The 22770-nt window shown below is 47.2% G+C and overlaps 2 protein-coding genes across 8 annotated transcripts in view; one reads left to right on the top strand and one right to left on the bottom strand.

Annotated features, from left to right (window-relative positions):
* Positions 1-1989: 1989 nt before the first annotated feature.
* On the bottom strand, positions 1990-21369 carry PPME1 (protein phosphatase methylesterase 1). The gene is made up of 14 exons (XM_038133907.1): positions 21212-21369; positions 15199-15292; positions 13540-13632; positions 12441-12498; positions 11883-11934; positions 9982-10136; positions 9148-9238; positions 8731-8796; positions 8395-8527; positions 7816-7945; positions 7331-7375; positions 6482-6546; positions 5283-5350; positions 1990-4633 (listed from the first exon to the last, which is right to left on the bottom strand). The coding sequence occupies exons 1-14, from the start codon at positions 21307-21309 to the stop codon at positions 4615-4617; spliced, it is 1167 nt and encodes a 388-aa protein (XP_037989835.1). The 5' UTR covers positions 21310-21369; the 3' UTR covers positions 1990-4614.
* C2CD3 (C2 domain containing 3 centriole elongation regulator) overlaps positions 21246-22770 on the top strand; it is a 37427-nt gene continuing 35902 nt past the window's right edge. For 6 of the 7 annotated variants that reach the window (XM_038133850.1, XM_038133842.1, XM_038133859.1 and 3 more), the window contains exons 1-3: positions 21246-21568; positions 21701-21955; positions 22441-22598. In XM_038133850.1, the coding sequence (XP_037989778.1) occupies positions 21283-21568; positions 21701-21955; positions 22441-22598 (699 nt within the window). In that variant the 5' untranslated portion in view covers positions 21246-21282. The remainder of the gene's footprint in view (positions 21569-21700; positions 21956-22440; positions 22599-22770) is intronic. The other variant, XM_038133877.1, reaches the window with a different exon arrangement.

The following is a 22770-nucleotide window of genomic DNA, read 5'->3' as shown; positions in this document are numbered from 1 at the left end:
TATTGGCAGAAAGGGATTGTTGGAACCCTTTCTTTAGAGGACACACTAATTCCAGAGCGTTTTTCTCCTAAACTTGTCTCTAAACCAAGACACTCATCTAGGTGACATTTGGATGAGATTCAAACCCTCCAGGATAGAAACCCAGCTTTCCAGGGAGATCCCATATCACCTCCTGGCCTCTTTCCCAGCTGGAAGGGAAAGGACAGAAATCAGGGAGGGGGATAGAGCAGAAGGCAGATCTCTCCCGAGGCTCTCTTTGCTTTGGGGTCAGAAATGCGTGTTTATCACTGCTTGGCTGTGTTCATCCAGCGTGGATTAACCCTTCCACAGGCTCACAGGGCTGAGCTGCAGGGAGCATCTGGGCAGGCCAGCAGGAGCTGGGGCACTGGGAAGAGGCTCCAGCAGCCCTTTGGGGCTGTTAAACCTGCCAGAATGTAAAACAGCCTGCAAGACTTCCAGTTTCTCCCAGTTCCTGCTTTTCAGTCAGGAACAAGCACCGCAGGACGCAGAGAAGGCTGAACAGAGCACAGGTTACTCACCAGACCCAGTGCTCTGGTTTATTACTTCCAGATGTTTCTGCACATATGGGAGTCATTGGTCACAGGAAAGAGGGGGAAAAGTGAAAGCTGTGGCTAAATTCCCCTCTCCTCCCCACACTGGGGTGCAGGGAAGGGATGGGGGAGCATTTTTGGATAACAAGAGGCTTCCATGAGTCACCAGAAAAACCCAGTGGTTGGGTCTGGTGCAGGAACAGCTGGATCAACCCCCTTCCTCCACAGGCTGCTCCAAGGAGCCCAAGCATCGCAGCTAAAGGGAAAGCAGGAATTCCTACTCCAGGCTTTTCACAAATGCTTTATTTGTAGGCGAGGGAGATGGACACAGAACAAGACAAGACCAGGAAGAGGCTGACACAGGACACAGCGTGTGCTCTCCAGAGAACTGACACACACACACACACACAAACACTCACACACATTTTCCTTCTGGAAACAGCAAAACTTGGAGCAAACACCCAGTTCCATTCTCACTGTGTTGGATGCCACATGGGCACAGTGCTGAGGGGGCAGCACTGTCGGACAGACAGATGGCACAACTGAGGGATGCAGCTTTGGGTAACACAAAGGGCACTTCCAGCCTGTGAGCAGAACACCAGGCTCGGGGACGGGTGGGACAATGCACTAGGGACAAGGGTTTTTGGAAATGAAAAGCCATCAACTCAAGTTTTTGACCTTGCCCAAAGATGCAGGTCTGGATTGCCAAGAGTGTTGATCACCATTTCAAACCAGTGGATGGCTGGTTGCCAGGCACTCCACACAGCCCTTTTCCCAGGCCTTCCTGCTCCCAAAAGAAAAGGCAGTAGTGGAGAAGAGGAAAAATCTCAGTGCTAAAGTCACAGAATCAGAATAATTTGAGTAGAGACCAACCTTAAAGCCCACCCAGTGCCACCCCTGCCATGATAGGGGCACCTTCCACTGTCCCAGGCTGCTCCAAGCCCCATCCAGACTGGTCTTGGACACTTCCAGAGATCCAGGGGCAGCCACAGCTTCCCTGGGCACCCTGTGCCAGGGCCTAAATTGTAAAAAAAACCTATTCCTAGTACCCAATAGATCCTCCTGCAGGGGATTCTCCAAGGTCTGTGTTTCCCAGCTCTGCCTCTTGCAAGTCATCCCAAACTTGCAAATCACAAACACATGGGAAGCAGGGCTGGAATGGGCTTCCTCAGGTTGTCCAAGCCTTTCGGGGAAAAAGAACAACTTTACCTACTGCTGCATCACCTCTGCAGACCCCTTGTCACAATCTGAGGGGAAAATTCTGGCTGGACAGCCCCACGCCCGAGTTTAATTCCTTACTCAAGGGTTGATTTATTCAAAGCAAGAGTACCTGCTCTGGCAATACAGGAAATAATCTTTTTCCAACAATCCCAATGCTCCAGTCATCTGTAAGTCCCTGATGGTTTTGTCCAGTACACATAATCTGGCAAAACCCATCCTAGGTCTCAGACATTTATTTATTTAATTTATTCAATTGAAATGAAGCCTGCGACAGACCAGCACCCCAAAGTGCATCTCCTGCTCCTGCCAAACCTTGGGATCCTCCATTGGGAAGGTTGCCACTGATCCTCAATCCAACAAGTGAAACAAAACCAAGAGAGGTTTCTCACTAATCAAAAGGCTGCAGGAAAAATGCAAAGCTGGGAGTTTCAGGGAGGAATTTCTCTGTGTCCCTGTTTCTCGTGAGCCAGAGAGAAGACTCCTTCTCTCTGCAGTTACTTTTACCACAGCCTGTGTATCCTTCACCAAATGCATTTATCCCAGCCTGCAGCCCCCTGGAAACTGCAGCAGGAGCATTAATACTTCTCGGACAAAAGTCCAGTCTCAAAAATGTGCGTGGCTTGACAGAGCCGAAAGGAATTTCCCTTCCACCCACCCCCACAGTGCTGCTGCTGTCCCTGGAATCCATCTTTTCCATCCAGTCCCACATGAGTCCCTGAACAGCCCCCTAGGCAGGGCACGGCAGGGCTGGGGGCTGGCACGGGGCGACGCACCAGTCAGTTCAATAGGCTCTTGAAATATTTATTTTCTTTTCACTCACTCAATGTTAACAGCAAAACAGAATCCCAGGCAGCCCACAGGATTTCAGAAATCATTCCTTTTCCAGTGGTGCTTCTGCAGAACACAAAACTGATTGGCTTTCCACAGAGGGTTCTGTTTGGTCGGGCTTTTTTACGAGCTCACAAATCAAAGGGACAACGTGAGGAATCACTCCAAGTCAGACTCTCCAAGTTACTTCACCACAGAGGAATGTGACTTCACCACGATCATTCATGAGTACGATCCCGGGAAGTGAGACTGGACAGACATGCTGGATTAGTTCATCCCTGACAATCTGCACAAAGGAGTCTTCTGTGAAAGAGAATTTTGGCCATTTTGGGGACACGGCTGGGAAAAGAACTATTTTGCATCTTGACTACTGAAGATCCATTGAATCCATCAGGAACTAGATCAGGGCGGACGCTACATCAAATTAATGCATTAACACGGTGACTCACAGAGGGACGCGCACAGAGCCACCAATTGCTCTTGTCACACCTGAGTGCTATGGCCAAAGTGCCAGGAGGGCATTCCTCTCAGCAATGAGGCTTTCCTGTCTCTAATCCAGGCGCTTCCCAACCTGATGTGTCAGGGAAGGGACAGGGAGCAAGGCCACCACGGCTGCTGTGCCCGGTGAATCACAGCTAAGTGGAGCTCCGCCGGGCCCAAGGCCATGGTTAAACCCTTTGTCCAACCTGCACCTCTCAAGTGCCAAGGATTCCTGATGGCTCTTGTCATGGGATGCACAGGGCAGCTCCCAAATCACCACACGACTTTGCCTCGGCAGAGCAGGGTTAAAATCATCAGACAGCAGCAAGGGGTGATGGACACCGGGCAAAAAAAAGGGGGTTTCACACATCCTCCAGCAAAATATTGAGGAAAACTGCTCCAAAACATGTCTGCTCTTACACTCAAAAGTGACTGTTAGGTGAAAGCAAGCCCAGGAACTGTCTGTGGATAACTGAACCCTGAAGAAAAGCTCTCTGTGCACATGGAATTCTGGAAGGCAGGCAGCAAAATGAACTAGGAAGCAACAGTGGAAACAGGGTCCTTCCTCTAATACTGGGGAGAACAGCTGCCTACGCCTCTGCATCAACCTCAGCAGGACTGACTCCAAGCTCTCCCAGGGTTTTTCCTACAGGCCATTCCATGTTTTTCTCATCCGAAAGGCATTGATCTCTGCCCAGCTGTGTGTGGCAGCTACAAGAAGGGAAGGACAAACACATTCCGAGGGCAGAAAACAGCCAAACTGCCTGTTGACCACATTGTCCCTGCTGCTCTTGGGTCTTCCCCATAAACGCAGGTTCAGAGTCCTCTGGCCTGGGATGTGTCTGTAGTAGATGGAGTTATTCAGGCTCTTCTTTCCAAAAAGGACTTGAAACGAGCTCCTGACAAACTGCAAGATTCTGAAGTGGAGCTCACAGTCCCCCCTCGCCTTTTTGATCCACAATCCCATCCAACTTTGCCCAGAAAAGCGGCCTCCAGACTTTTCCCACAGCTTAACCCCTGAGGCTGGCACTGGTGAGCTGAAACCTGGGCTCCCAATGAAGCCAATTCCTCGTCTGAACAAAGTGTATGTAAAAATCCAAATCTAACGGGCACTTCCAGGATGATTCAGTGATTCCACTGAGAAATCCTGAAGCCTTTGGCTGTGCTGCAATGCCCTCAGTGGATCTGGACTGCCAACAGCCCTTCTGCAGTTGGGTCCAAAAAAGCCTGAGAATTGGTGGAGATTGGTATGATTGACTACATGGGATTCCAGGAGGTCTTTCCTTGTGGCAGCAGAGAAGAGGATCCCAGTTCCAAGGGCCTGAAGAGCTTTTCATGGTCTTCAGTAGAAGCTGCTTCCCAGCAAGGAAGTCCCTAAAAATTTAGATATTCTGGAGAGCTAGTTCTAGGGGATGAATCTCACACCAGCTTCTCACTGCTGCTGGACTGGGAGATGAGAGGATATGGATACATCACAGTGGCCTCTGGTGCAGTTTATTTACAATGGGAATCAGTGCTGGAGAACACCAGGATATTAACAAGCAGGAAACACACTAGGAGGCAAAAAAGAGAGTGGAAGAAAGACTCCATGTTAGCATCAAGGTATTCTCTGTAAACTCTGCGACAACCTAAATTTAGCTGTAAAGTCCTTAGGTCTTCTCCCTCTGTCCCTATTTACACATCAACCTACACTATCAAGCTTATCAATCACACCCTTCTCTCACTGCCTGGCTGATCACAGGGCCTGGCTTCCACAGGCCATTTTGATAAGAAGACACATGAGATAAGTATGGAAAGTCTGCAGAGTGAAGCACACAGCTTCACCTGCCTCATCTCACCAGTATTTCTTGGCCAAGGGAGTGTGATGCAAGTTGTTTCCACAACACAAGGCCTTAGTTATTTAATGAAATATTATTTAAGCTAAATGCCATAAAATTTGCCATTTTGCTTTCTGGCAGGCTGTAAAGAAAGAAATCTGCTTTGCTCCTCCCTTCCAAGGAAGGAGGTTTCATCAGCACATGTAAATATATGAGAAATTTAAAAGGAACACAAACACCGAATGTATTTCTGGCTGTGATTCAGAGCTGTTTGTTTATCTGTGGCTTTTAGCACCATGCTAAAATTCCAGCCTCCCACCTCGAGAGCCAAACAGGCAGTGAGAGCAGGAGCTCTGCTCAGGGACACAACTCCATGGAGCCTTACCACTGGAATCCACCAATGGGCTCTGTAAACCTGTGACGGATCAGGAACGTTGCAACAGCTTCAGCAACCTGACAGAAGGGAAAAAATAGCTCAGGATTTAAAGGGACACAAAGAGAAGATGAAACCCAGTCAGTTTTCAAAGCCTGCAGTATTTCCAACAACAGTTCATGTCCTCAGCAGCCTGTTGCTGAACTGTTTGCTCCTTTAGAACAAGAGCTCTGTGTAACACACTTCCAGACTCTGACACTGAGCCTGCCATCAAGAGGTGACCAAACTTTTTCTCCACCCATTTCAGTAATTCTTAAAACAGTGCCTTAAGTTTAGCAGGGAGAAAAGGTAAATTAGTGTCTGCTTTGATAAGGAAGTGAGTTTTTTGGGAAGTTGTGGTCAGTGACAATGACAATGTCAATTGTCCTGAACCATGACAATTCAGGATGCAAGACAGTAACCTGGAATGGTTTGGGTTGGGAGGAACATTAAAGCTCATCCAGTTCCAACACCTGCCACGAGCAGGGACACCTTCCACTGTCCCAGGGTGTTCCAAGCCCCGTCCAGCCTGGTCAATATTGCTCAGAATGTATAAAAAAAGAGTAACAGCTTAAGAACTCAGTATGTTTTGATAAAAAATACCTATTTCAGACTGGTAAAGTGAAGCACAGAAAGGCTGAGTTTTAACACAGCTGTCAGTGAAGAATGAGCTTTAAAACTAGATGTGCTCCCAACCACAGGCTCCACTGGCTGCACCACATTCCTGCTTCCATCTGGATACAAACTCCAGCAGTGCCCAGAAGCAGCACTGTTCTGTCAAAGCTGCTGCAGGAACATTTGGTTTCTATTTGGAAAATGTGAGCCACCCAACTCAACAAAACACAGGCCAACCCCTAAAGCTGCAGCTTAGTGCAAGGGATAGTGGGGAACTGCATGAGGAAAGGAAGGGAGGAGAAATCCACACTCCACATGGGTGGAATTAGGTACATCACCACGAGCCTGGGAGTTAAATCCATAGCCCAGCCCTGTGGCATGTAATATCTTAGCCAGGGCTTTCCAGACAGCTAAAAAATCCAAGCTGCTTGTGAAAGCCGGTTGTCATGCCAAAAGATGCCCCTGAAGTATGATCTCTGCTGCATGGTAAGGAACAGATCCTTTTCTGCATTTCAGATTGTGGCTTATTGTAGCTTCAACCCCACGGTGGGGCTCACCTTGTCCGGAGCGTCTTCATGGACTGCGTGGCCACACTGTGGGAGCACCTGCATCTGGAACTTCCCTGTGGATTGAGAGAGTCAGCACACGGACCTCACACTCTGCACCAACTGACCTCACTAAATGTAGCTGGAAAACATGCCCCAGGGACAGCAGGAAGTCTTAGCAGATTCCACACCATGCACAGCCCATGGCCTCCAAAGGAAACATGGACCAGCTGCTTAATTCACCTTCACCAGGTGTAACTAGAACAGGTTGCCAGGAGTTAAAAGTGAGCCGAACTTCTCAGAGCTTCTCAATGCAAGCAAGTGTCAGAGTTGGAACTCTTACCAGATTTACCTTAAGGTAACATTTATCCTGCTATCCAGTACTACTTTCCAATACTGGTTGTTCTGGAAAGCAGGGATGAGGGGTGGAAAACCCAACCCAAACCCCCAAAACATGAATGAGGTGCTTAATCTTGGTGTGCTGTCTGTCAGAAACACTGGGAGATGGGACAATTTGGAACGGTCCCAAGTGTTCTCGCTAGGAACATCAGGAATATAGCTAGAAAGGGAAAAAATGGATTAGAAATAAGCCCTCACAGGCAATCATTCTGATCCAAGAGAAGTGTAGCAGCTCCACTGCTGGCAGCACTGAACACTAGATTGAACAAAACCCACAGCTACAGCCCTTTGAATTGAACCTTTCCCTCCTCACCTTCCCCACCTTTCCTTGACCACAGTAGGAGAACACTTTGGGATGGACGAATTCTTTAATGCCCATTTGTTTGGATATTGACATAGCAACAAGCTGTCATGCAAAAAGAGCATTACAGTAAGGCTGAAGTAACAATATTAAATACTCACCTTGCATCTGTCCAATGGTCAGATCTTTATCCAGCCTGTCAACACCTACAATCAAATAAACAAATGTTTTGGAGAACAGCCAGAGAGAACACAATTCCCTGAGCCAGGCTTTACTCTCCATTTTAAAAGAGACATTAGCTTGAAAAACAGAAAATAAACACTTCTGACACCAATGACAAGGACATTTCACTGCTGCACCTTGAGAGAGTAAAGTTACAGAAAAGAAACACAGCCAAAAAATGAAAGAGCACAGCCCTCCTTACAACTTAAAATGGTATGTACAAGAGGTATTTGCTATTAAGGTACAAAAAGGGCTTAAAGCTGTATTGGACTTTCACTTGAGAAGTTGAGATCACACCACACTATTTTAGGAGACACAGACACAGAGAAGCCCAGGAAACACTGCAGCCCAATGCTGGCCCTGTCCTCTGAAATGCAAGTGTGACATCACTGAAGTGCATACCAGGCCTGGAAGGGACACGTACCTGCTAAAAGCAAAAGCTTTGGAGTTGGACAGCTCAGGAAGAGGTTGGATAAACCCCTGAACCAGCCATCCCAGTACTTCTCTGTTTTGGCCAGTTCGATTCGCCACGTGTATAAATGCTCCTTCTTTGTCTGCAGGGAGGAGAGAGAGCTCTGCATTAGTGATCAGTAAAACAGCAGAAACAAAACCAACTCAGGGAGCCACCTGGAAATGCATAAATACACAGATATGAAAAATAAAAAAATACTGGCTCCCTCTGGTGGATGACACACTTCCAGGGATGACCCTCCTTGCTTCTAAATCTCTCTCCAAATCAAAGTACATGAGTAGGGAACAAGAAAGTCAGCAAGAGCTACACCAAGAGGAGAAGAGCCTTCAGGAGAAGACTGCAGGATTCAGGGCAATCAATTTGCTATTTTTTACTGACACAAGTAGCTCACAAATTGCCTGAACATTTGGGCTTGGCTCTCATCCAGTTTTCTCTCCCTGAAGTGGCTCCCTTTCATATCAAAATGATTTGGATAACTGCAGGTGACAGCTCTTGCAGGGGAAGCTGAAAACACAGCAACAAGCTCCCAACCTCTGTGTCATCCTCTTTCTTCCTTTTGTTGACAGAGCCTCCTCCTTCCTCATCCTCGTCCTCCTCCTCCTCTTCCTCAATAATTCCCTCCACTATGGCTTTAGGGCATTCAGGACTGGCAGCCCCTTCGCACCTGTGAAAATAAAATCAGAAACTGATTCCCTGACAAAAGGAAAAAATCCAAACCAAAACACCAGCCAGGATGAAACCACAGGTGTTCAGCAATTTTGCTTGAAGAAATTTTCATTTTCAAGTGCACTTATGTAGCAATGGTATAGTAGAACAGAAAAAAAAGGATTTTGAAATAATAAATGAAATAAACCAAAGACCACCTACTGTTTGACTTGACCGACCATAGAAACTCTGGCAGATTCGAGATTTCTTATCTGTCCACTTTTTACACTATGGAAAAAAATAAGACAGAAATATTTACTGAAGAGATTCAAGAATCAGCAGGCGCAGAAACAGGAGTTAAACTCCTCTACAGCTCAGGATTTCCCCAAACCATTCCCAAAGCTCCTGCTCCCAGACTGAACAGAGTGGCTCACGCTAAACTCTTGAGAACCTCCCGTTGTCACTGTAACTGAGAAGAGAAAGGGGGAGAAGTGCTGGTGGGGAAGCAGTGAAATGGGGTTAAACCCATGGCAGGGGGCTGGGAGAGGGCCTGTAAACAGCCAAATTATATAAACTTTGTTTCCCTCAGGAGTCAGGCTACAAAGACAAGTGATTCCAGAGACTGAGCCCAAGCTTTACCTCCACTCAATGGCATTCTCAAGCGACTTGAATGTTTTGGGACGACTCCTTAGGAAGTTCTGCATGCTGTTCAAGGCATCCATGGCAGTACCTAAAAGCAAATGGCATCATCTTCATCAACTTCATGGCATCTGATGAAATTATTGCCACATCCCTCTACACAAAACTGACTGCAAGACCCTCACAGAGAGCTGGAGCTCCCCAGTGATCTAATGCTGCTAAGAAAAGTACAGATCAGTATTTCTAAGCCAACAGTCATACTGGAAAATTGCTATTTGAACATGTTCAGGCAGTTAGAGAAAGCAGCAATCATTTACCAGCACCAAGCATTACAGCAAAAGTCACCCTCCTCCCCACCAAGAAAGTGTTTTGAAGAAATTAGTGCCACCGTCCAGTTGACAAGGTGGTGTTAGGTCATAAGTTTGGCTCAATGATCTCAAAGGCCTTTTCCAACCTAGCTGATATACTCTGATTCTGTGGCATTAGCAGGAAAAAAGCAAACAGAGGGAGCACACCTGGGAAAAGGAAAAGGAAATTAAAAAGGAAAAGGAAAAGAAAGGAAAAGGAAAAGGAAATTAAAAAGGAAAAGGAAAAGAAAGGAAAAGGAAAAGGAAAAGGAAAAGGAAAAGGAAAAGGAAAAGGAAAAGGAAAAGGAAAAGGAAAAGGAAAAGGAAAAGGAAAAGGAGGGGTCACACTGCAAAGATTTTTGTGCGTGCAGGATCTGCAAGGAGGATGGAATGGGTTTAAAGACGGGGCAAACCCTTCTGTGTTGGGGGATTTGGGCTAAGAGGAGCGCCGGGAGGCAGAAGGCAGGTGGAGGGGTGGCACACTCACCCTCCACGACGTCGATCATGCAGAGCCCCAGCAGGCTGGGCAGCAGGTTGGCCGCGGCGGTGTGCACGGCGATGGCCCCCCCCATGCTGTGCCCGATCAGCATGATGGGCGGCGGCAGGTCCCCGTAGAGCGCCTCCACCACGCTGCCCACGTCCCTGCAGGACACAGCAAACCCCGCATGGACCTCACCAGGGACACACCCAGCACGGCGCTGCGCCCTGCAACCCCTTCTGACCCGCAGGCAGCACACAAGATTGCCAGCCAGTGCTTTCCTGGACATCCATGTCATTTATCCTTCTATTAACAGAACCCTCATTTAAAAGGTACTAATTTAAAAGATGTTCAAGCAGCCTGGTCTAGTGGAAGGTGTCCCTGCCCACGTGGATGAAATTTACAGTCCCTTCCAGCCCAAATTCTGTGATTCCTTGTAGAAAACATATTAGGCTGACACTGGCGGGGATGTTAAATAAAAGGTGAGAAAAAGCTGTCAAATCATCTTGCATGGAAGCACAAGCCAAGAAATTCATTGTTCTTAAAAGAAGAAACTGGAATTAGAGAAAAATAATGGCCCTGCTGACCATGGCAAAGATGAACAACACTGAGCACGAGAGAAAAGATTGAGACTCTCTATGAGCACAGATAGACAAGGGGCAACTTCCCCACCCTTCCCAAAAGGCCCCTCCTGTTAAACTGAAGCTGTCACTTCTTGACACTTTTCCCAGGATGGGAGAGCTGGCTGGTATGGTTCTCAAACCCCAGAACAGCAGCAGAGCAAACAGCTGAAATCTCCTGAAGAGCAGTTTAAAGACACCCCCCCCAGCTGGCTTTCCTGACTACAACCATTCAGAGGAACCTGAGAACTGAGCAATTTTTATTGGAAAAATGATTCAATTTTTATTGAAAAATGGAAAACAAGTGAAAAAATGAACAGGTTAACCAGCTTATTTGCTCTGCTAGAGAAAATCTCTTGAGGATTTGATTTAAAAGAAAAACAGGAACACCAGCTATAATTTAAGGCTCCTACTTTAAAGATACTCAAGACTAAGTTTCAAGTTCATTGCTAAGAATAGGGGAAGGTTTCAAAACAAAAGGAACTTGCTTTCCCCCCACAGCAGTGCTGCTCCTGATCTAAAATATTCTAATTATTTAATCCAGCATCTCCTCAGGACAGTTGCACATCACAATCTGACAAGGCAAAAGCAGCAGGAATAAGGTATACAATGGAAGTCAGAATACATTTCACACATGGCCTCCCCTCAACAAACCAAGTGGATTTGTCCATGGGAAGGTTACAAAATCCTTCATCATTTAGTTGTAGTCACAGCAAAGAGTCTCTTTGTACTAAATATGGCCAGAACCTAATGTGCTTAGCAGTGGATATTTGCTTTTCTTACAGCTTTGTCAAGAGGGGGATGGATTTGCATGCCAAAGCGGGTCATGACAGTTTGAAAAAGCAATTCTATGTTTGAAAATCCTGTGTTAGTGACCCAGACTTCGGGGGTGTTACCAGGCCAATGTGGGCCCGCCCTGGACACTCACTCCAAGGGCTGAGGAAGAGTCAAACTGGTGATTTCAGGCTAAAATACCCCATGGATGTCTAAGGGAAGCATTCCACCTCCCTTAGGAACTCTTCAGCACGTGGCAGCTCTAAAGTGTTTACTGTTTAAAAACTCGGGGTGCTGGGAGAACAACTCCAGTTCTTGGAATCTGACTCAGCTGGGAGGGACATCATTTCAGACTGTCCCAGAATGGAGGGAAAGGAGGGATAACTACCAGAATCACATGAAATTTTTAAACTATCTTCCAGCTCCTCTGAATGTGTGCTCTCAAGTAGTTTATTGTTCAGCCAAGGAGAGAAAGGGGAGGTTTGTGAAAAGGGAAATGGGCATAAGTTTCCTTACTTTGCCATAGTCTCTGCAGACAGATCTTCAGGATTCCTTACTTTTGTTTCTCCTAAAAAAAAAAAACAAACAAAACAAAACAACCCAAGTTAAGTTAACTTAAGTTGACAAACTTCAGGCCCCCTCAGGACTTATAGCAGTGATGGTACAAAGCTTTTAGGCACAGATATGAAGAGCAAGCTTACTGCAATGAACATGAATAATTAAGAAACAGAAAATTTACAGGAACACTCGGTACTATGGGTAGGAAACACCACCCATAACTGTTCTTTATGGATCTTAAAATGAAAGAACAGTCCTTATTTCTCATGACAAAGACCAATTAAAGGTTATGGAAATATGAAAGAGGGTTGGTGGAAGGAAGTAGTGCACCGCTGTCTCAAGCAAAAGTTCAGGGGGTCTCAGCTTCTGAGAGAAGCCAGTCTTCCATCCCTTCCAAAATTGGGATGCCTTAAGGATGTTTTCCTAGTAATCCTGAGAGGAATTCAATGCATCTCCTTTAAAAAGTGGGAGCATGTAACATGCTGATTTGACTCCAGATTTATTTCTTTGACTTACCATGGCCTCGGAGGTCTAAGGCCACAATCCTACACTGGATCCTGTTAATAATTGCAGACTGCAAGGAGAGACAGAGAGAATGTTGTTTGCAAAGTGGGATTAGCAACAAGAAGCACTCCCTAAAAACCCTTCATGGCCACCAAGATAGCTGAACCTGGACTGGATGGGGTGTTACAGAACACAAGCAAAAATATTCCATAGCACTGTCCTTAATAGGCCAAAGCCCCATCCCTGTGAGCATCCCGCTGCTAACGAGGACAGTCTTTTCACTGTGTGTAGGACATGACGTGGCTTTCCTGGGATCGCGAATTCAAGCCCTGCAGCACCTCTGAGAACTGGAACAGCAGTGGGATTACGGACACCAAAGGGATTCTCTTGCTTTCCAAGCCCCACATGGTACCAAATTACTCTTGGCTCTGTGGCTGGCATGGAGGTGAAGCAGCTGCTTTGCAGTACACATTCAGTTTGCTCTCAAAGAATATAATTTTATAGGCTGAAATGTATAAAAATTGATTAGTCCAAAGAGGTCAGGGGAAACAGCTGAGGAATCTTTTTAAGGTAAGGCAGAGCATAATAATTGCAACAACATTATGCCTCAATTTTTCCCAGACAGGTCAATTTAACTAAGTTATTTCAGGCATCACAGAGAAGTGGCATGTTTGGTTGACAGGAAGACTCTGTGTTAAGGAATCATGGATCATTTAAATAACGGCCCAGCAGAAGTGGAGGAATTTGCTGAGGGATTCTTAATAGAACCACCTACACAACTGGCAAAAGCTACCCAGACCTCAGAGCTACCTAGTCCTCTTATTCTGATTTTTCAGCTATTCAATTCTTAAGTGACTGGAGCAGGTAGTTGCTTTCCCCAAACCCAGTGAATCCAGAGATTAGCATTTTCCAGCCCCTAAAGACAGCCCAAACTCTCCATCTGCAAGGTGCCCCTGCACCTAAGTGAGAACCCAAACCACGCAAAGATAATGTTGTTATCTTTAAAACACTGTTTTCCCATGTTTCCCAGAGGTGAATGGATAACTGCCTTCCACGCTCAGAGAGTTCCGTCTGCACATGTTTACTGCTACAGAGCAGCAGCTTTACTTACAGTAAACACAGCCCAGGAGAGAGCAGAGTGGCCTCCACCATGTAACAGCAGCAAGACAGGCCCCTCCAAGCCACTTTTGTAAATTCGAAAAGTGTATGAACAGTTAAGGACATTACACAGAGCTACTCCAAGGCAGCAGAATGAATTTTGGAGCTTGCAATACCAAACAGTATTTTATTTCTACCCTTCATTTATCTGGCCAACAGAAATTTTCAAGCATTACCTGGACAAAAATGTAAATCAGTTTAATCTTCAAGAGTTGCATTCCTGCTGCCCAGGTTTTCTCCCCCTCTATAATTCACTCATCCCCTGTCCTTTTCTCCCTGGGCACAAAAGGGAAGTGAACTAAGAGAAAACTAGAAATATATTAGGAAAAAAGATACATTAGGAAAAAAATGAGAGTTATTTTTTACACAGGCAAAATAATGAGAGGGCAAGGAAATGGTTTTAAACTAGAAGAAGGAGATTTAGATTAAATGTTCATAAGAAATTCTTCCCTGTGAGGGTGGTGAGGCCCTGGCAGAGGGTGCCCAGAGCAGCTGTGGCTGCCCCTGAATCCCTGGGAGTGTCCAAGGCCAGGCTGGATGGGGCTTGGAGCAGCCTGGGACAGTGGAAGGTGTCCCTGCCCATGGCAGGGTTGGGATGGGATGAGCTTTAAGGTCCCTTCCACCCAAACAATGCTCTGGTGACCCCATGATTCATGATGGGCCCCTTGTCCACATTTGATGACGGGCTGTGCACTCCCACAGAGGTTTAGTATAAAATAAAAAGCGTAATAGACCTATTTGGATACGTTGTGTATAGAAGCATCCCAAATTCAAGCAAATCTTAGCTGTTTAGAATTTAGTCTGCTCCCTTCACCAGAAGCCTGAGATCCCATACGAAAGGCTGTGGACAGATGTGACCTGTGGAAGCAGCTGAATGAATGACTGGGTTGGTGCCCACCGCTCTGCCCCAGGCACCTGGGTAGAGCTCCAGCACATGCCCTCTGTGCACAAACCCAGCTGATGAAGCCACATGTCTTGGGTGCTGGTCACAGTGTCAGGCACTGAACAGAGATCTCACACCTCCCAGTGTGTTTGGAGAGAAGCAGCTTGGAAGCTTGGTTTTCCTAATGGCATTCCTGTCTTGGAGAGGAAACATCTGCAGAAAAACCTCTGGCTGGCACTGCCAGAAGACATTGATGGCATCACAACCTCTGCCTTGGCCAGAAATTTGGAAGTATTTATTCACATCCACGTGTTTCTGTCGAGGTTTATTCCTTGTACTGCTGCTGTTAATCCTGAGCAGACAGTTCACTGATTGCCACCTAACTAACTGTAGTTAATAAAAATCAATGAACAGCTTTGGGCCTGACATGGTTTGAATCATGAGAACGTCATGAGTGTTTCCCTGCAAAATATTCTATTGGACTGTTGGAAACACTTTTTAAAAATGAATGATTACTAAAGAAGCAATATCAGGAACTGGCCTTGCTAGGTACAGTTTAACTGTCAGCCTAGAAGGGATAGTTCTAGTTACTGACACTGAACCCTGAAGGAGACATAATGGAAGATGAGAAGGAGGAACACATGAAAAAGCTGAAGAACCCCAATAAACGTGATACCTCCCCAGTCTCTGAGATTATGACAAATTCAATATGGGAAAAAAAAAGGATATATCCTTGCCAGTTTCATTTTCTACCACAACGTCCTCCATAGACTCAAAGTACTGGCTCCAAAGCACTGGGGAAAAATCACGCTTTCTTCCAGGGCTGCAAGACAGAAAAAATTCCATAAGAAAGAGTTATTTTTAAAGTCTTCCACTGCAATTGGCATCCAGGCCTCCTCTCACTGAAGAGAACATGCTGGTGTTACACAACAGTTCAGACTGGAAGCAAACGACGCATCAGTGAAACTCCCATACAACCACAATATTCAGAATTTTATTGTCAGTGAAGGAATCCTCCCCTTTTTCCCCTCCCTAATTGTTGCTCCTATTGAGGAAATGTAGTGGAAACAGAGAAAAGACTATTTTCCTCATCAGGCAATTCCAAGGAAGACTGAACAATGGTGATTTAGACTACACAGACCCAAGCCAAGGGAAAATAAACAGAACAGTGATACTGTCCCAGTACCACCTCCGAGTTTGCAATGACCCACAGACAAGAGGTGCCCAGCTGACAAACCAATTTATTTTTTGCTTCCTTCAAAAGGTGCAGCTGTGCCCTCTCCCTGTACCACCACTACTGACAAAAGGCTCTGCAATCAGAATTTTCCTGATGACTCAATTGATGCAGAATTTGTTTCTCGGGCTGGTATTTACTCAGTAAGGCTAAAAGAGTAGTGCTTAATTTTGGAAGTGGCATAATTAGGCTCAATTCGAGCCCAGGATACAGGATGAGTAAGAGTGCACCATTTTAACCATGTTTTTGCACTTCAGCTCTTCTGGGGGAGGCAGGCAGGCAGCACAGAATATTAAAATCAAGCATGGGCGTGAGGGGTGAAAGACCTGCAGAGCAGAAAAATCCCTGCTGAAGAAGTTTCTCCTGAATTCTTGGCTTCCTAAAGAAATAGAAAATAACAGGCAAAGCAGCTTTTCAATTTTGCAGAAACAAAATTTTCTGTATAACCTGGTGTTTCTAGAATATGAAAAATAAACCAGCCACCCCCTGAATGGACCAAATTCCCTCCTGTGGGTTTCCAGACTTCTTGTCAAATCTCAATTAAATAAAATGAGAAGTCACACACCTACATAAATCCAGAAAATATTAATCTCTTTTACCGCCTCAGCCTAATCTCATTCTCTGATCAAGGAAAAACATATCACATTCAAAGCTTAATTTTTCCCTGGAAGCCATCCCAATCCTGATCACATGCTCTCTCCATACCAGTTCTGGTTCTTTCTGGAGATGGAGAGAACTGCCCACAGCTTGGATGATTTCCCTTCTCTGGGTTTTGAATAGGTAGGATGTGCAGCTAGCAAAAATAAATTCCCTCACTCTTTCAAAATGCAGCATTTCAACTACAGCCAGACTTTTGCACAGCATGTTACAGCTGCTTTTGGGTCCCACTGCCCCGAGCAACTCCAGGAGATCAGTAAATGTTGTCACCTGCCTGGCTACAGCCCTCCCCACCTGATCCATAAACCTGGTGGACAGCAGGGACTCGCTGGTGCCCCAGCCCTGGCGCTACTGTGACGCCAGGAATCTGTGAGGGAAATGCGGCTGAGTGCTGGTGGCATGCTGGATGCAGAGCTCTGGCTGTGTGCCAGATGAGCCCATTTCTGTGGAAGCAGGGCTGCAGGGTGGACAGCCACAGTTACACAGGGGAGCACAGCAGCCTCTTGGCTGGTGCCAAAAAATCACCTTTCACCAGACCAGGCCTCTGCAAGCCCCACCCAGCCTGGCCTTGGACATTTCCAGGGATGAGAATTTTGTGTCTCCTTCAAATGCCACTTCTGACAGCAGAATTTTCATGCAAGAGGCAGGCAGATGCAGATCCATGGAGAGAATCTCACGGCCTGCAAGAGGAACCCATGGAACTAGAGCTTGCCACACTGATGCATTTAGCAATGCCTCAAATTCAGCTTAACAAGAGTGAACACCTCCAGAGAAAACGCTGGTAGTTTTGTCACACGTGAAGTGTCTGGGAAAAACATGCAGCAGAACTCCTGTGCTGGCAAGGGAATTGGAGCAGAAAGTGAAGGGGAGCTGGGAATTAAAAACTATCATCGCCTCTGATGCAAATACCTGTTGATCATGATTTAAAACAAAATACTTGCATCCAAGCAATGCTGAGGAAACGTGAGTGACCTCAGGTTTAACACTGAACCCCCAAAAGGGCAGAATCAATGTGCAGTTTTCCACAGAATCCCAGGTGATCACAGAGGGTTGAGCAAAAACGTTTCTCCGAATAAAAGAAGCTTTGATTTTGAGTTTTTCTAGAGCTGCTTTTTTTAGTGAAGCATCAACACACATTCGAAATTAGAAGTGTGCCAAATAAACAGCAGCTGTGGTTTTGCACCTTCCTATGTTGAAGCCATATTTTGCTGACCAATATTTAAGCTGACAGAACTAATTACAGCTTTTTAAAGTATCCAGCAAACCAAAACAGAAATGGATCTGACATAATAACTTTTCTAGACTGATCCTTAAACTCCAAGCCAGCATATTAAACTGGAATTACAAAACAAATTCTGGGCACCCTCTGTTTTATCCTATTATGCAGTTTGTCCTCTTTATCATGTCCTCGATCCTTGGGATGCCCACATGGCTCAGCAAATCTCTCCCCAATTTTGGAAGGGGTTTTCTTTCAGGTATTTTCCTAAAATAAAAAAGAAAAAAAAAGAAAAAAAAAAAAAAAAAAAAAAAAAAGAAAAAAAAAAAAAAAAAAAAGGTTGCCCCAAGCAGAAGGAACCATTTTCAGAAAGTCCTTTTTCTGCTGAGAGCCCCTATTTAAAACTGCTAAAGCAAATATAGAACAAGTGCATGAATCAGGAGATTTCATTCTCACATCATATTTGAACCCAAGCAAATCAAACATCATCTACAAGTAAGAACTGCCACGGCTGACAAGTTGTATTTAGAAATTCTAAAAATTGACAAGGACAGTATCTTAAGTTCTGCCTTAGAGATGCTGAATACATAAAATGGTTTTTTTTATTATTAAAAGGATTCCAAGGGGAAAAAAGTGGATTAAAAAGGAAAAAATGAGTTGGATTTGCCATGATTGAATTACACAGATCTGATCCAATCATGCCCTTCTAGATAATTAAAAGATCTTCAGAGATTGTACATGATTTTTACTCACACATTGAAAAGGAACAGCAAACTGACTTTCACTTTTAAATCCCATCCACGTGCTTAACTCTGAATAAGCCACTAGCAAAAAACAAAAAGCAAAAAACAAGACAGGAAATGCAGAAGCTGCTACAGCTGTTGGGATTTGCTGCCGTGGGGGGTGACTTTACAAATTCTATTATTTTATTTCCCCACAGAACACAGAATCAGGCCATAAGCCTGATTTTGTTTTGTTTTGTGATTTTGATTTTGTTTTTTGGTTTTCATCAGTCGAGCAATTCACAGGAATCACTTGCAATTCCCAACACAGCCTTGGCCATGAGCACTTCTTAAAGAAATGGACACGGAATTCCTCCCAGAGGCTGAGTTTCACATACTGCTCGAGCCTGAAGAGAAGCTCCAGCCTCCTTTGGAAAGGGCCTTTTGGAACCATCATTTCTGTTGGAGAGCCCTTAATTCCAGGGAAGAGAGGACTGTGCTAGCTAAGCAGGAATCAATGCCACGTGCCATGAAATACACTGAAATTCCAGCACACATCCCATGCTCACGCAAAAAACCACTCCAAACTATGGCGCAGGAGCACGCTGGGTATCGGGGAGAACTCCTTCCCCAAAAGGGCTGCCCAGGGCAGCAGAGAGCCCCCATCCCTGCAGGGACTGAAAGCTGTGTGGATGTGGCACCTGGGGACGTGGGGCAGTGGTGGTGGCCTTGGCAGGGCTGGGGGAAAGGACGGACTCCAAGATCTTAGAGGGCTTTTCCAACCTGAACCTGAACTCCATGATTCAGCCAGTTTGAGTTCTCAAATGAGACTCTCCCACAGAGAGACATAAGGAAGTGATTGTACTGGAAAAATAGCAAGAAAAGAGTAAATTTTAAAGAAAAAACTAGGAACAAGTTTATTTCCACATATTTAAATGCAGCAACAGGTGCCATTTTTTTTATGAACTACTGAAGCACACATTACCCTTTTAACAGCATATTGCCAAAAAAGTGTAAGACTTTATTTAAGTTAGGAATTCTCAGTAAATTCTATTTTTCTGTAGCAATGCTTGACCCTCTGCTGCTCAAGATCTGCTTTCAGCTATACCACAGTCACATTAAGATGACCTGCATGGTGGAAAAAAAAAGGGAATAAAAAAGAAAGTGCCCAACACACCAGTGAGAGGATTTAGCCACGGAAAACTCAAGTTGCTGGCATTCTTGGATATTAAGGTTAAACCCATTTTTTTAAAAGCCTGGCTTGCAATTCAAGAAATTGAAAGCGCAGAAATAAATCATGTTTATAAATGTGAGATGCTTAATGCAGCAAAAAAATATTTTCCTAAGTTTAGTTATGTTTGTTGCCTGTAAAAGTTTGAATTTTAAGGACCATTTCAGCACAGCCCTGTACATCTGCCAGCACTGTAAATCACACTGTGTTTTCCCTGTACAACTAATCCCTTTCTCTTTTGGTGGAATTCTCTTCTGGGGGAATCTTGCACTTGTTTGAACAGAACTGAACTTTGGTAAGGATAAACTCAGCTTAAGCTGAACTTCCTATCCCACTTCCTCTTGTCTCCTTTTCACAGAAGGCCCAAGCCCCACGGGATGAGGCCATTCCATGCTGGATGTGCAGTGCCTCCCACAACAGGAACATCACCGGCAAAGGGATTTACTGGGTGGCAGAGGGGTAAATCAAACCACAGCATGATTATGAACTACTCCCCGCTGCTTCCAAGGGAAGATTCCAGGGGAATTCTTGATCCTTAACCACAGAACTGGATTTTGTTTCATTCATAATCATTTCCCTGACAGCATTTAAAACCCCTCCAGTGCATGGTAAAAGAGGAAGAATTATATAAATTAATACATGTTATGCCCTTAGACACTGGTCAAACTTCTCCCACTGCTCCCAAAATGTCCTCTCAACTGCTGCCTAAAAGATTAAAGAGTATCCCACACTTTTCCATCATCTTGAAATGCAGATTTAAGCAGGGCCTAAAGTCACTTGGCAGTCACTTCACATGGGTGCCCGTGGCTGAGAAGTCCCATTTCACAGAATCACGGAATGTTCTGACATGGAAAGGAACCCACCACAAAGATTATCAAAGTTCAACTCCAGCTGAGGAATTCAGCTCCTCAGAATTTCCATACACCTCTCCCCCCAGCCACACTCTGAGGTACCACCCAGACATGGTGCTGGACCCTTCCTCCAAACACTGATGGCAAAAGGACCGGGAGGAAAGGGCTGGAGAGCTGATCCCAGCACCTGCCACCTTCCCCAGCCTGAGGATACGCTGGGCACTGATGCCTTTGCGGCTGGAGAAGCCTGATCCAGGTGCCACTCTCCTGGAGCATGGGGAAGCAGGAACACCCCTCCCTCCAGACCCTCTATGAATGACCACCCCTCGTTCCAGATCCCCCAATAATGACCATTCCCCGTCCAGATCCCCCAGTAGTGACCATTCCCTGTCCAGATCCCCCAGTAATGACCATTCCCCATCCAGATCCCCCAGTAGTGACCATTCCCTGTCCAGATCCCCCAGTAATGACCATTCCCCATCCAGATCCCCCAGTAGTGACCATTCCCTGTCCAGATCCCCCAGTAATGACCATTCCCCGTCCAGATCCCCCAGTAGTGACCATTCCCTGTCCAGATCCCCCAGTAATGACCATTCCCCGTCCAGATCCCCCGGTACAAGATCCCCTCTGTCCAGATCCCCCGATAATGACCATTCCCTGTCCAGACCCGGAATAATGTGCCTCCCTTCCCGGTGGATCCCCCCAGTAAAGACCCCCCGTCCCTCCAGACCCCAACACGAGCCCCCTCCCTGCAGAGCCTCCGCTCCGCCGTCACCTCTCCCCCAGACTCCCCCCGCTCTCCGCATCCGCCCCTGCCCTTCCTCCGCCTACCCCATGCGCATCTTGGACCCGGACTGCCCGCCGCCGCCGGGCAGCGGGGGCCGAGGCGGAAGGCGGCCCAGATGCAGCTGCTTCTCCAGGGCCGACATGACAGCTGGGGACGCGCCGGGAACACCGGGAACACCGGGACCCCCGAGCCGCCCCCGCCGCCCCGCCCCGCCTCGCCGGAAGCGGCTCCCCCAACAGCGCCGCCGCGCGGCACCGAGGGCGCCGCCGCACGGCACCACGGGAAACGTAGTCCGCGCCGCCGCAGCGCCCTGCGGGCCGCGGGGCAGCACGGGAGCTGTAGTCCCCGCCGCGGCGGCGGTTGCCGGGCGGGAGGCGCGGGCGGGATGCGGCCGAGGGAAGGTGCGGGGAGGGACGGGCGGCCGAGCGGGGCTCGGGGGATGCGGCGGGGAGACAAGCGTGCGGCCGTGGGGCGGGAAGCGGCGCGGGTGCCCGGAGTGATGTCCGGGCCGCTGACGCCGCCTGTCCCCGCAGGTCCCGGCGACCCCGCCGCCGCCAGCCTGCCGCCGCTGGTGCGGGGCCCGGCGCGCTGCTTCCTGCGCTGCACCGTGCCCCGCGTGCTGTGGGCGGCCCCGCAGCCGCCCGCCGTGGTGCGGCTGCGCTGGTGGGGGGAGAGCTCCGGCGGCACCGTGCTGCAGCCCGCCGGGCGGGCCGGGCAGCCCGCGGGCACCACCAGCGCCCGCTTCGCCGTGCGCTGCGGGCCGCGGCAGCTCGCCGCCTACCTGGCAGGTAGGGACACCGCCGGGACCCTGCTGCCGCTGCGCTGGGACGGGGGGACACACGCCGAGGGGGTGCCGGGCACGGCAGGCTGGGCATCGGGAGCGGTTCTTACCGGGCAGGGTGGTGGGGCTGTGGAATGGGCTGCCTCCAGCAGTGGTAAGCCATTCCTCTTTATCCTGCCGTAACCGTGCCTTTCTTGGGAATCCTCTACTTATTCATCACCATTTACTGATGTGGAACGGGCTGCACTGGAGGTACCCTCCAGCGGTGGTAAGCCATTCCTCTTTATCCTGCCGTAACCGTGCCTTTCCTGAGAATCCTCTACTTATTCATCATCATTTATTGCCAGGAATAATGTCTGTGTTGACCCTTCTTTACCTGCTGCCCTGTTATCGTGATGTCCTTGTAGGACATGATGTTAATGTCTGGGATCTCTGTCATTTTAGCCACTTGTGAGCATGAGACTGACCCGAAGATGTTCCTCGTTTTTGCAGATATGGGTGTTCTTGTGCTGGAGGTCCTAACCAAACGTGACCACCTGCCCCTTGGCAGAGCACAGATCACTAAACTGTCCCAGCTCTCCCCCAGCCATCCCATCAAAGGCTCTTTTGCTGTGCTGTCACCAACATCGGATAAACTCGGAGAGCTGCAGGTAGTCTTGATGTCTTTGCTGATTATTACATGATAATATAATATTATTATAAATTATGTGCTGTGACACTGGCATAATCAGGTGCAGGATCAAGCTGTACATGACACACTGCAGGCTTGCTCTCTGTCCAAGGCATTTCTGAGCTAAGGTGACAAATGAAAATAAATAAATA

Source organism: Motacilla alba, chromosome 1 (assembly GCF_015832195.1).
Source record: "Motacilla alba alba isolate MOTALB_02 chromosome 1, Motacilla_alba_V1.0_pri, whole genome shotgun sequence".
Taxonomy (NCBI): Eukaryota; Metazoa; Chordata; class Aves; order Passeriformes; family Motacillidae; genus Motacilla; species Motacilla alba.
The sequence above is the reverse complement of the archived record's forward strand: the minus strand, read 5'-3'. Positions and strand labels throughout refer to the sequence as shown.